We start from the raw sequence: 14,014 nt of genomic DNA on the forward strand, positions 1-14,014 counted from the left end.
ATTTGGGTTATTTGTTTTTTTGATGTTGAGTTGTATGAGTTCTTTGTATATGTTGGATATTAATCCCCTATCAGGATAGACCACTTACAAATATCTTCTCCCATTCAGGAGGTAACCTTTTATTTTGTTGAGTTTGCTTTGCTATGCAAAAACTTTTTAGTTTGATATAGTCCCATTTGTTTATTTTTGCTTTTGCTTCCCTTGCCTGAGGAGACATACACACAAAAAATATTGCTAAGACCAATGTCAAATACCATACTATGGTTTTTTATGGCTACACTTACATTTAACTGTTTAATCCATTTTGAGGTGTTTCTTTTGGTGTATGATATGAGAAGCTAGTCTGACTTGATACTTTTGCATGTAGCTTTCCAGTTTTCCCAATACTATTTATTGAGGAGGCTATCTTAGATTAGTTGCCCATATAAGTGTGGGTACACTTCTGGGCTCTCTATTCTGTTTCATTGATCTATGTGTCTGTTGTAGTGCCAGTACCATACTACTTTGATTCCTGTAGCTTTATACTATACTTTGACGTCAGGGAGCCTGATTCCTCCACCTCCATTTTTCTTTCTCCAGATTGCTTTGGCTCTGTGGGGTCTTTTGTGTTTCCATACAAATTGTAGAATTGTTTGTTCCAGTTCTGTGAAAAATGCTATTGGTATTTTGATAGGGATTGCACTGAATCTGCAGACTGCCTTGGGCAATATGGTCATTTTAACAATATTAATTCTTCCGATCCATGAGCACGGTATATCTTTCCATTTGTTTCTGTTGCCTTCAATTTCTTCCACCAATGTCTTATAGTTTTCCGAGTACAAGTCTTTTACTTCCTTGAGTAGGTTTATTCCTAGGTTTTTGTCTGTCTGTTTGTTTTTTGCCCACGCTGAGCAGCATGTGGGATCTTAGTTCCCCAACCAGGGATCGAACATGTACCCCCTGCATTGGGAGCACAGAATCTTAACCACCAGGAAAGTACCTATTCTTTTTGATGCAATTGTAAATGGGATTGTTTCCTTAATATCTTTGACAGCTTATTTTAGTGTACAGAAATGCAACAGATTTCTGTGTATTAGTTTTGTATCCTGAAACTTTACTTAATTCATTTATTAATTCTAATAGTTTTTATTTTACTGCATCTTTAAGATTTTCTATATATAATATCATGTTATATGCAAACAGTGACAGTTTTACTTATTATTTTGCAATTTGGATTCCTTTTGCTTATTTTCCATGTCTGACTGCTGTGGCTAGGACTTCCAATAGGATGCTCAATAAAAGTGATGAAGAGTGAGCATCCTTGTCTTGTCTTTGACCCTAGAGGAGATACCTGCAGCTTTCCACTGCTGAGTATGATGTTGGCTGTAGGTCTGTCATACAGGGTCTTTACTATGTTGAGGTATGCTCCCTCTATACACACTTTGTTGAGAGTTAACATAAATGGATGTTGAAGTTGGTCAAAACCTTTTTCTGCATCTACTGTGATGATCATGATTTTTGTTCTTCCATTTGTTAATGTGGTGTCTCACCTGGATTGATTTGTGGATACTGAACCATTCTGGTAGCCCTGGGATAAATCCCACTTGCCCACAGTGTATTAGTCTTTTAATGTATTGTTGAATTTGCTTTCCTCATATTTTGTTGAGGATTTTTGCATCTATGTTTATCAGCAATATTGGCCTGTAACTTTCTCTTCTTCTTCCTTTTCTTTTTTTTTTGGTGTGTCCTTATCTGATTCTGGTATCAGGGTGATGCTGGCCTTGTAGAAAGAGTTCAGAAGCATTCCTTCCCCCTGCAATTTTCTGGAATAGTCTGAGAAGGATAGCTGTTAACTCTTCCTTAAAAGTTTGGTAGAATTCACCTGTGAAACTGCCTGGTACTGGACTTTTGTTTGTTGGAAGCTTCTTTTATTACTGATCCAACTTCCTTAATGGTAATCCATCTCTTCACATTTTCTATTTCTTCCTGATTCAGTCTTGGGAGTTTGTATGTCTCAAGGAATGTAACCATTTCTTCTAAGTTGTCCATTTTATTGGTGTATGACTGTAGTATTTTCTTATGATTCTTTTGATTATCTGTGATCTCAGTTATAACTTCTTTTTCATTTATGATTTTATTTGGATCCTCTCTCTTTTCTTCCTGATGAGTCTGGCTAAAGGTTTATTAATTTTGTTTATCTTTCAAAGAACCAGCTCATAGTTTCATTGTTCTTTTCTATTTTTTAAAAATTTCTATATATATATATATATATATATATATACTACCAACTGTAAAATAGATAGTCAGTGGGAAGTTGTTGTATAACAAAGGGAGTCCAACTCGAGGATGGAAGATGCCTTAGAGGACTGGGGCGGGGAAGGTGGGGGAGACTTGAGGGGGGGAGTCAAGGAAGGGAGGGAATATGGGGATATGTGTATAAAAACAGATGATTGAACTTGGTGTACCCCCCCAAAAAATAATAAATAAATAAATAAAATTTTAAAAAATTTCTATTTCAGTTATATCTGCTCTGATCTCTATTATTTCTTTCCTTCTACAAACTTTTGGCTTTATTTATTCTTCTTTTTCTAGTTCCTTTAGATGTATGGTCAGATGTTTGAGGTTTTTCTTGTTTCCTGAGTTAGACGTCTATCTCTTAAAAATTTCCCCCTTAGAACTGCTTTTGCTGCATCCCATAGATTTTGGATGGTTGTGTTTCCATTTTCATTTGTCTCCAGGTATTTTCTGATTTCCGCTTTGGTTTCTTCAGTGACCCATTGGTTGGTTAGTAGCATACTGTTTAGCTTCCACATGTTTGTGTTTTTTGTAGTTTGTTTCTTGTAGTTGATCTCTAGTTTCATACTGTTGTGGTCAGAAAAGATGCCTGATACAATTTCAATCTTAAGTTTACTGAGACTTGTTTTGTGGCTTATAATGTGATCTATCTTGGAGGATGTAGCAATTGAAAGCATATATATTTTGCTGCTTTTTGGATAGAGTGTTCTATTTTATCTATTAAGTGCATCTGATCTAAGGTGTCATTAAAGCCAGTGTTTCCTTCTTTCTCAGTGATCTATTCATTGATGTAAGCGGTGTATTAAAGTCCCCTACTATTATTGTGTTATTGTCAATTTCTCCCTTTGTGTTTATTAATATTTGCTTTATATATTGATGTGCTCCTATTGGGTGCATATACATTTACAACTGTTACACCTTCTTGGACTGATCTCTTGATCACTGTTTAATGGCCTCCTCTGCCTCTCGTTACAGTCTTTTTTTAAAGTTTATTTTGTCTAATATAAGCATTGCTACCTCAATTTTCTACAGATTTCCATTTGTGTGGAATAGCTTTTCCCACCCCTTTACTCAGTCTATGTGTGTCTTTAGATCTGAAGTGAGTCTCCTGTAGACAATATACATATGGGTCTTGTTTCTGGGTCCATTCAGCCACTCAATGTCTTTTTAAAAAAATTATTATTATTTTAATCTTTATTGGGATATAATTGCTTTACAGTATTGTGTTAGTTTCTGCTGTACAACCAAGTGAATCAGCTATATGTACACATATATCCCCACATCCCCCTCCTTGAGCCTCCCTCCCTCCCACCCTTCCTATCTCATTCCTTTACTCTTCACAAAGCATCAAGCTGATCTCCCTGTGCTCTACAGCAGCTTCCTACTAGCTATTTCTTTTACATTTGGTAGTGTGTATATGTCAATGCTACTCTCTCACTTTGTCCCAGCTCCCCCACCCAACCCCAGTGTCCTCAAGTCCATTCTCCACATCTGCATCTCTATTCCTGCCCTGCCACTAGGTTCATCAGTATCATTTTTCTAGGTTCCATATATATGCATTAGCATATGGTATTTGTTTTTCTCTTTCTGACTTACTTCACTCTGTATGACAGACTCTAGATCCATCCACCTCACTATAAATAGCTCAATTTCATTCTTTTTATGGTTGAGTAATATTCCATTGTATATATGTGACACATCTTCTTTATCCATTCACCTGTGCATGGACATTTAGGTTGCTTCCATGTCCTGGCTATGTCTTTTGATTGAAGCATTTAGTCAATTCACACTTAAAATAATTACTGATAGGTATGTATGTGTTGCCATCTTGTTAAGTGTTTTCTGGTTGTTTTTGTAGTTCTTTTTGTTCCTTTCTTTTGTTCTCTTATCTTGTGATTTAATAACTAGTGTTATGTTTGGATTCCTTTCTCTTTCTTTCGGGTGTATCTATTATAGGTTTTTGGTTTGGGGTTACCATGAGGTTCACAGATAAACACACACACACAATTATTTTAACCTTATGATCTCTTAAGTTCAAACACATTCTAACAACCCTGAATTTTTACCCCCACCTCTGCTTCATGTTTAATGCTTTTGACATCATGTTTTACGTCTTTTTTGCTTTGTGAATTCCTTAACTATTTACTGTGGATATAGATGATTTTGCTATTTTGTTTTTTAACTTTCATATTAGCTTTATAAATGACTGGTCTCCTACCTTTATTATATGTTTGCCTTTACCAATGAGACTTTAGCTTTGTGCAGTGGCAGGATCATAGCCAGTGAGGTTTATCCAAGGTGAGATTATTGCTAATTGAAAACTTTCACCAATGAGATTTTTCCATTCATAATTTTGATATTTCTAATTGTGGTCTTTTCTTTTTGCTTAGAGAAGTCTCTTTAACATTTTTTGTAAAGCTGGTGTGGTGGTGTTGAACTCTCTTAGTCTTTTGCTTGTCTGTAAAACTCTCTCTCCTTCAAAACTGAATGACAGCCTTGCCAAGCAGAGTATTCTTGGTTGTAGGTTTTTTCCTTTCATCACTTTGAATTCAATGTGCTACTCCCTTCTGACCTGCAGAGTTTCTGCTGAAAAGTCAGCTGAGAATCTTACGGAAATTCCCTTGTATATATCTAGTTGCTTCTCTCTTGCCGCTTTTAAGATTCTGTCTTTATCTTCAATTTTTGACATTTTAATTACAATGTGTCTTGCTATAAACCTTGGTTTCTATTTCCTTTTCCAGGTTAGGAAAGCTTTCGGCTATCATTTCTTCAAATAAGTTCTCTGCTCCTTTCTCTCTCTTTTCTTCTTCTGGGATCCCTAGAATGTGAATGTTAGTACACTTGATATCATCTTAGACGTCTCTTTGTTTTTGTTTTTTAATTAATTAATTAATTAATTAATTAATTATTAATTGGCTGTGTTGGGTCTTTGTTGCTGCACATGGGCTTTCTCTAGCTGTGGTGAGTGGGGGCTACTCTTCATTGCGGTGCGTGGGCTGGCTCCTCACTGCCGTGGCTTCTCTTGTTGTGGAGCACAGGGCTTCAGTAGTTGTGGCACATGGGCTCAATAGTTGTGGCTCATGGGCTCTAAAGCACAGGCTCAATAGTTGTGGCACACAGGCTTAGTTGCTCCGCAGCATGTGGGATCTTCCTGGAGCAGGAATCGAACCCATGTCCCCTGCATTGGCAGGCAGATTCTTAACTACTGCACCACGTAGGAAGCCCTCAGAGGTCTCTTACCACCCTCATTTTAAAAAATTCTTTTCTTTTTTTCCTCTTCAGCTTAGGTAATATCCACTATTCAATCTTCAGGAACTTACTGATCTGTTTCTCTATATAACCAAATCTACTATTATTTCTTTCTAGTGTATTTTTAATTTCAGTTATTGTATCCTTCAGCTCTATTTGGTTCTCCTTCATATTTTCTCTTTGTTAAAATTCTTACTGTGTTCTTCCAGCCCTCTCCTGCATTCATTGAGCATCTTTATGATTATTACCTTAAAGTCTTTATCAGGTAGATTGTGCATCTTCTCTTTAATTCTTCTTCTAAGGTTTTGACTTGTTCCTTTGTTTGGAACACAGTCTTCTGCCTCTGTTTGCCTAGTTCTCTGTGTTTATTTCGAAGTATTAGGTAGATTGGCTATATTCCCTGAAGTTGGGAGGAGTGGCCTTATGTAAGAGACATCCTATGGGGCCCAGGAGCACACCCCTCTGGGCAGTAGAACTATATGCTCTAGGCATGCCCCCTATGTGGGCCCTTCTGTTGTGGCAAGGCTGACCACTGTGGGTGTGCTGGTAGGTAGGCCTGGCCCCTGGCCCACTTGGCTGCTAGGACCTTCCTGGTACCGGGTCCCAGGGCTGGTGCTGGTCTACTGGTAGGCAGGGCCAGGTTCAAGGGTGGCTAGCTATGGGGACCAGAGAAGGGGTTAGTGCCAGCTTGCTAGTGGGCAGGTAAGTCCCCAGAACTCATAGGGTAGAGAGAGGATTACAAAATGGAGCATATCAGCACCAATGCTCTAGTGGTAGAAAAAAATTCCCAAATACAGCTGTCACCAGCACCTATATTTTTAGGGGGACTATCAGTTGTCTCCTGCCTCTACAAGAGATTCTTCAAGATCAGCAGGTGGGTTCCTTTCAAATTACTGGCTCTGTGCTAGGATATGGACTGTGTGAGATTTTGCACATGCCCTGTAAGAGCAGAGTCTCTGTTTCCTACAGCCCTCTAGCTCTCCTGTACGTAAGCCCAGAATGGCCTTCAAAGCCAGATGTTTTGGAAGCCCATCTTCCCAGTGCAGGACTCCTCAGCTGGGGAGTCCAATATGGGGATCGGATGCTTCGCTCCTTGGGTAGCACATCTGCAATTGTAATTATCCTCCTATTTGTGGGTTGCCCACCTAGTTGGGTGGGTCTTGACCATACTACGTCTCCACCTTGCCTACCCATCTCATGTGGTTCCTTATTTATATCTTCAATTGTGGAAAATCTTTTATGCTCATCTTCAGGTCATTCTTATAGACAGTTGTAATTTGGTGTGCCCAATGGAGGAGATGAGCTCAAGGTCTTCCTACTCCACATCTAGGCCACATTTCCCAAGAAAGCTTTTCAAGAATTGTGCCTTTAAGATCAAGTCCCTCATTATAATCTAGATTTTACCTTCTTCCTTTTCAGGGATTTTGCCTATTCATCTTGCTTCTCTTGACTCTTCTAACTATTTGATCCTTTTAATAAGCATCCTGTTTAAACTTTTTTTTGCCCCACATAAAAAATAAGCAATCAATCAACAGCCAAAAAATAGAGAGACAGAAGACAGTCAAATCCACCATCAACTCATTTTCCTCCATCTACTGGTATATCTTACCATATCTTTCACAACTAAATTTCAAAAATAAATTGATCTTTCAAACCACTCCAATCTAGCTTCACCTCTAGTATTTTTAAATTATCCTTTTAAAGTAATCAAACACCAACACCTAAATCCAAAGATTTTTTAGATGTAACTTCTAGGCAGTATTCTCATTGAAACTTTCCTTCTGTCTTTCAATGTTCTTTATTAATTCTTTGACATTCCTTTTAGGGTACTAGATTTTTTAATTTGGCACAGAAATCTCAGGAAGCTGACCTAGGCCCTCTTCTCATTCTACATGCTTCCCTTGGATGATCACATTTACTCTTTAAGGTATCAACTACAACTATTATATCTAATGACTCTCATATTTATATCTCTGGTCTAAACCTTTCTCCCCAAGCTATAACCACATATCTAACTCCTTGTGAGACTTCTCCATTTGGAAATCTGGTGCAACATCAAAATTACCACATATAAAACCGAACTCACCTTTCTTCCCAAACCTGATCTTATTCTAGTATTTATACCTCAACAAGTGGTCCTTTTATATCCACTCAGCTGTTTAAGTCAAAATCTGGGGCCCCAACCTCATGTCTACGTCCAATCACCTACTCTCATATACTTCTTGAATTGGCTCACTTTTTTCCATCCTTGCCCTACCATCCTATAATAAAACATCAGTATCTCTATCCTGGGTAACTTCAGCAGTCTCTTTGGAGGACTTCAGGAATGAAATCACCACTCTTAAGTCAGAGGTCATAAAAACAACAACAACAACAACAACAACAACAAAGCACAGTTAATTATATCATTCCCCTACCCTTTAATGGCTTCTACTGCCCTTAGAGTAAAGCCCCCAATTTTTTTCATTTGAAATGTCTAGCTTTGTAACCTCGTCTCCCACCAAATTCCTTCCTTGTTTTCTGCTCTAACAGACTAACTTTTCTCTAGTTCCTCAAGTACACCATGCTCTTTCTTATCACTAGGCTTTCAAACATGCTATTATTCCTTCTGCATTCTGACTGGTCTCTTCTTTTAATTACTATTTATCCTTCAAGTTTTCAGCTTACATACTGCTTCTACGGTGAGTCCTTTTCTGTCCCTAAAATACGCCTGCATAGCACCCTTCCCATTTCAAAACAGCTATCACACTTGTAAACTATTTGTTGCTATTTCTAAATTTCCTTTGAGACCATTCCATCCTTTGAAGATAGAGATCATGTTGATCTCATCCACTATTATGTCTCCAATTGCCTGGAACAAGGTTTTGCATTTCAAGGACTAAAAAGTATGGCAATATCATCAAACAGAAACAGAGAATTCCAAAGGTAAGAGTGGATTTAGGAAGCCTGGCAAAATGGTGTGGGGAATGAAAGAGGAGTTTGGTTATTTACATAACCAGTGAAATACTAATTAGGGAATCAAGTAATATCGAATGCTACATTTAAGCTAAAACAATTATAAGAGTTTTGAATTTTTAAGAGATTAAAATCTTATTAATTATTACAAGTCTGCAAATGTTGGTTTAAGTAAAAAAAAATTTATGTATAGCTGGTTTACTTAATATTTTCAATTAAGGTTCACTTAACTATAATAAAAATATTCACTGGGTACCTTACTACACAGCAAGGCTACGTTTTATACTAGACAATGACTAGCTTCTAAAGTCTGTTTAATGACTATTTCTATTAAGTACATATATAGAAATGATGGCATATTAACTAAGAGTAGGTTCTAAAGTTAATTTGCCTGGATCCAAATCCTGGTGCTACTACTTGCTAGGCATATGACCTTGGGCAAATGAAATTACTTCTATTCTTTCTCCTTCATTTCTTATTTGTAAAATGGGGACAGTAACTGTATCTATAGCAAAGGACTGTTTTGAGTATTAGATGAGTTAACATGGAAATTATTTAGCCTAATACTTGGTACACAAAGACTATGCAATGAGTGTCAGTAGTTATCATGATACTTATCTGATATAATTTAAAACTTAAGTACATGAAGTAGCAAACTTCCTTCAATAAATAATAACACAAAAAATTTAGTTCTATAGTCTTACCAGAATTGAAGATAAAGGTATAAAGGGAAATAAAGGAAAAAAGTGAAATGAAGAGACAGAAATAAAAAGGAATCATAAAAGGAGAGAAAGAGACACCGGTTAAAATATATGTTTGTATTATATAAAGAGAGGCATAAACAGGTGACCTGACAATAGGCAGAAAGTCCCTCATTCCTGATTTACAAGTTGTGTTGTTAAATATATTCAAAATAATTCCACATATTTTCAGAGAAGGGAAGCATAGTTATGAAAAGCTCTATATGTAGTTACATAAGAAATAATAGTTTTTAGTAAGTACTGGAAAAGATAACAGTTTCTATGGGAACCTCAGCTTAATTTAAAAAAATTATTTGTATTCTGTTAATTCTCTGTCTAATAGAGAAACTAAAAAAATGACCACATGGATTTCCAGGGAGTCTCTTTTGTGAAAAATAATATGTACATGTGCTCTGGCTAAACTCTTTCCAAAGTAATGCTCCTAACACCTGTATTTCCTTGGAAAAGATCAAACGCTCACTACAGAAGCAGAGGTCTAGGGAGAAAACACTTGTGGATTTCTGGGAGGAAAAAGACACGGGTATGATTCCAACTGTAGCTATCTCTTAGTAACTTTAAGCAAACCAACTAAGAAAACAAAATGATACAGTACTAAGAACAGTAATCCTAGTTCCTTCCCAGAACAAGGATTAAGAAAACTATCAACTGGTAATTATGTGCAGGACAAGCCTAGTTTACATTGCTAATTAATCTTTGTTACTAACTCTTTTTTAACTAAAAAGAGTGAATTAAAAAACAAACTCTAAGGCCACGTTAAACATTTCCTTGCAAACACCAGACCACAAACACCCCTTACCTCAAAGTCATCATCGTCTCCTTCGGGACAATGTGCGTGGTGGTCTGGATTATTCACTTTGTCCAGCAGTTCAACGGCTAGGGCCCTGGAGAGACCTGGCTGCCCTACAAACGTATGCTAAGGAAAAACAGAACAAAACCAAACAAGACCTCACGAGTGTGCGTTCACATCTGTGGCTTACAGAAACTGCTATTTGTTCTTTTCCATTCAGTAACTATCAGAGACAAGCACATGGAAGCCTACTAATGCAAATAAGTTAGAGAATGTATTAGTAAAAATATTAATCAGAGAACTCATGATTATGTATTATAAAGCTAAAGAATCATTGTGCGGTAAGTTTGTAACATGAATAATTTCTCTATGAAAAGTTAACTGATCTATGTTACGTTGTCAAATTACAACCTGGGCTATAACAATGACATCTATTACTCATGTCATTATAATAATATGCAAATGAATACTGCGGTACAGTCCATATCACAATAAGAAAAAACCATCTATATTCAATGTTTACATATATTTATTCAACAAAATTATGTTACTATGGAAAGACATAATTAAATTATATAACATTTAAAGTTCTCTTAGATTGTTACAATCATCAACTTTTTCTAACATAAAAATATTTTATAAACACACACAGGAGCAGTCTATAAATTTACATAAGCCAAGAAAAGCAATTAATTTTAGATGAAAGCAACATTTTTAAGAGCTTTCTTCAAGGCAGGGGTTGGCAAACTACAGCCCATGGGCAAAATCTGGTGTGCAGCCTCCTTCTGTAAATAAAGTTTTATTGGGTATTAAAGCCATACCCTTCATGTGTACTGTCTACGGCTGCTTCTGTGCTAGCATGGCAAAACTGAGGAGGTGCAACAGAGACTGCATGCCCACAAAGCCTAAAATACGTACTATTTGGCTCTTTAAAGAATGTTTGCTGACCCCTGCTGTAAGAGATCACCAACATTAAAAACCTAAATACTGTTGTTCTAGTGATATGCCTAATTACTGCATGACTACAGAAAATACTCCTATAAATTCAATGACTTACAGTCAGAAGTCTTTCAGCAGTTGGCCTTTTTTTGGGGTTTTTGGTTAGTGCTATTTTGACAAAATTATGGAATGTTGATGACCTTCAAATAAAAAGAGACATGTACAAAAATATTTCACTAATATTAGTTCTTTGGTGTTACTAAATAAAATTAACTTACAAGCAGTTAGAAAGACTGAAACATGATTTTTTTTCTTAGACCTCTTAGCTCTATATAAGCCAAAAAACTAAACCCAAAGCACAGTATATTCCCTGGAGAACATACCAGCTTCACCTCTTAATAAAATGCAATTAGTTGACAGAATACTAATTAATATATAACCTCTAAAATGTACACTAAAAACTACAAATGGGTAGGTGTGTTATCTATAAGGTTTATAACTTCATGTTCTAGGTACCACATAGCAGTCAAAATGACCTTTTCTCACTGTCTAATTCATAGGGTATGTGAATGTCTTGCTATACCCAAGTTGCTGGGTGGCATGAAGGTAGGGTAGGCAATGTAACAGACTGTTTAAAACCCTTTAAAAGTCACTGAATTTCTTAGGGACAAGGTCAAAGAAGAGGGAGTGATCTTAGTAACCAGATGAGTTTTCCTACCACCTGTGCTGATGTAATGGGGAAAAGAAGATATAAATTAAAGGAATCTGGGAATTCCTGGCAGTCCAGTGGTTAGGACTCAGTGCTTTCGCTGCCTTGGGCCCGGGTGTGATCTCTGGTTGGGAAACTAAGATCCCGAAAGCCACACAGCACGGCCAAAAAATTAATCAATTAAAAAGTAATTAATTAATTAAAAGAATCGTATTTTGATTATGAATTAATGGCAAAGAGAGGTATTGCTGAGATTCCACTGGAAGAGGGACCGGGCGAGGACCAAAGAGAATAACCTTAATCATTACCAATGACAGCAACGACACAGCAGTTCTCTTCAGAGAAGGCAAATCACTACACTACATTTGGTAGCTTGTGCTACACATATCATGGAGTGAGAAAGTACCTGAGACTGGCAAAGGTACCCCAATGGTAATGACTGTTCTGGAATGTAGCTGCTTTAGCTAACCATCATTCATTCCTGAATGAATATTCAGTTATTCCTGCCATAAAGTCCTCCAGTACCAGTTGCTTAGGAACTTAGGCTAACAAGGAATAGGAAGAAACCCACATCAATACAAAAGAATGCAGCTAGCAGTGGGATATAAACTCCTTTACTTCTGCAGTGTGATCTGCCTCTCATTCCTGGCCATTATCCCCAGAATAGCCTGGCTCCTAAATAACACTATGCACAGACAGACTAATACAACATAAAAAAGTGATTTAGAACTTGTTTTGGGGACAGGCCTCTTAGAATCGGAAATGAGATATGGACTGTCTCCCCAGAAAAAAATCAATACACATAAAGAATTCTGGGGGGTTCATCGATTTCCCAAGATCTCCCAAGAGATCCATGTAATTTAGAGGAAGAATTACGGAATTTAAGAATTTGGAAACTTTTATTTGCACAGTTTCTTTTATTAAATGCATGGAAAGACATCAAAGAAACAACTTTCAATTTTTATCATCTAATTGAAGATGTCCTCATGGACTATAAGAATAGGCAAACTACTTTACTTTGTACGAGAAACAAAAGATTAGGATGCAAATAAGTAATAACCTTTTGAATGTTAGGGAAGGAAGGTAGAGAAAAGCCAGCAGGAATTGATTTTAAGTGTCACTGTATCTGGAAAACCTTATCCTATCACTTCTCATAAAAGTCAACATGCAATTAATGGAAGTAAAGGAATACAGGGCAAAATATGAATCTCCAAAACCTTAATGTATTCATTTCAAATCATTTTTCTCACCACACTTCCTATTCAAGCTGCCAAAAACTAATAAAGTGATCAGAGTTTTATGAGAGCAGTACATTATAAAGGAACACTGATCAGAAAATAAACCTCGACTCTTGCCATAGCTCTGCAAGTAAATTAGATGTGTAATTTCAGGGAAACTGTAAGGGAATTGAACCTCTGTCCCTTTCAGCCATAAAATGCTATAAATCTATATATTCTATAACTCACCATTTTGTTTTGTCCTTTAGTTTCGGAGGCTGAAAATTACTTTTTGACATTAAGAAGAGGGCCCTGGAATAAAAATTTCAGTTAAAGAGCAATACAAAATACTTTTATTACTACATCTAGTAATTAGAATCAATATTCTGTAATGAATTTATGCAAAATTACTACATATGCTGGTACTCATGACAACTGATACAGAATATGGAAATTAATATTTTATATTTTGGATACTCTATGGAAAATTTCTCCTGGCTATAGAGAAGATCTTTAAATTTCCAACAAACTCTTACTCACAAGGCAAACTGACCAAACGTTTGAGAAGGTTTTTATTACCATACTGTTACATATACAACTAGTATTATATCTTAAGCACAAGTGTATATAATTGTATATCATTCTGTAACACACAGAGATGATATGCTATTCTAACATTAGGTTGTATGTTTAACCAAAGATTAGCCTCTACAGTTATTTTGGGTGAATAGGCAAATTATATTCACTTCCTAGTCTGTTTCTCCTTTGGGAAAATAATTTTCCACATTCTCTTGTTATGAATGATACAGAAGTCAATCTGTAAGAGGACTTTCTTCTCAATGAATTTACCTTTGACCAATTTTTTTAATGGACTATGGGGATAGAAGGATGGAGGATTTAAGAAGGAAGTTTTATTTCAGTATTTCCTACAAAGTCCCCTTCCATGTTTCCAAGCAAACTCCTTAGTCTTTTTTTTTAATACCAAAGATATTTCCTCTTTTTAACAATTAAATGATTCATATATAAAGGAAAACTGAAAAAAGAAAAAAGGCTATATTCCTCCCAAGACATTATTTACAAATTTCTGCTTTTCTTTTCAGTCTTTATCTAAATATTACCAATT

At 36.3% G+C, this 14,014-nt stretch overlaps 1 protein-coding gene and 1 non-coding gene across 2 annotated transcripts in view; one reads left to right on the forward strand and one right to left on the reverse strand.

Moving 5' to 3' along the window:
* Positions 1-14,014, reverse strand: part of MAP4K5 (mitogen-activated protein kinase kinase kinase kinase 5) — a 115,979-nt gene that overhangs the window by 41,502 nt on the left and 60,463 nt on the right. The window contains exons 11-13 of the mRNA XM_057723801.1: positions 13,141-13,203; positions 11,084-11,165; positions 10,036-10,152 (exon numbers count right to left, since the gene is read on the reverse strand). Of these exons, the coding sequence (XP_057579784.1) occupies positions 10,036-10,152; positions 11,084-11,165; positions 13,141-13,203 (262 nt within the window). The remainder of the gene's footprint in view (positions 1-10,035; positions 10,153-11,083; positions 11,166-13,140; positions 13,204-14,014) is intronic.
* LOC130847560 (U4 spliceosomal RNA) lies at positions 4,528-4,668 on the forward strand. The gene has a single exon (XR_009052313.1). It is a non-coding gene; the product is annotated as a U4 spliceosomal RNA (small nuclear RNA).

Source organism: Hippopotamus amphibius, chromosome 2 (assembly GCF_030028045.1).
Source record: "Hippopotamus amphibius kiboko isolate mHipAmp2 chromosome 2, mHipAmp2.hap2, whole genome shotgun sequence".
Classification (NCBI taxonomy): domain Eukaryota; kingdom Metazoa; phylum Chordata; class Mammalia; order Artiodactyla; family Hippopotamidae; genus Hippopotamus; species Hippopotamus amphibius.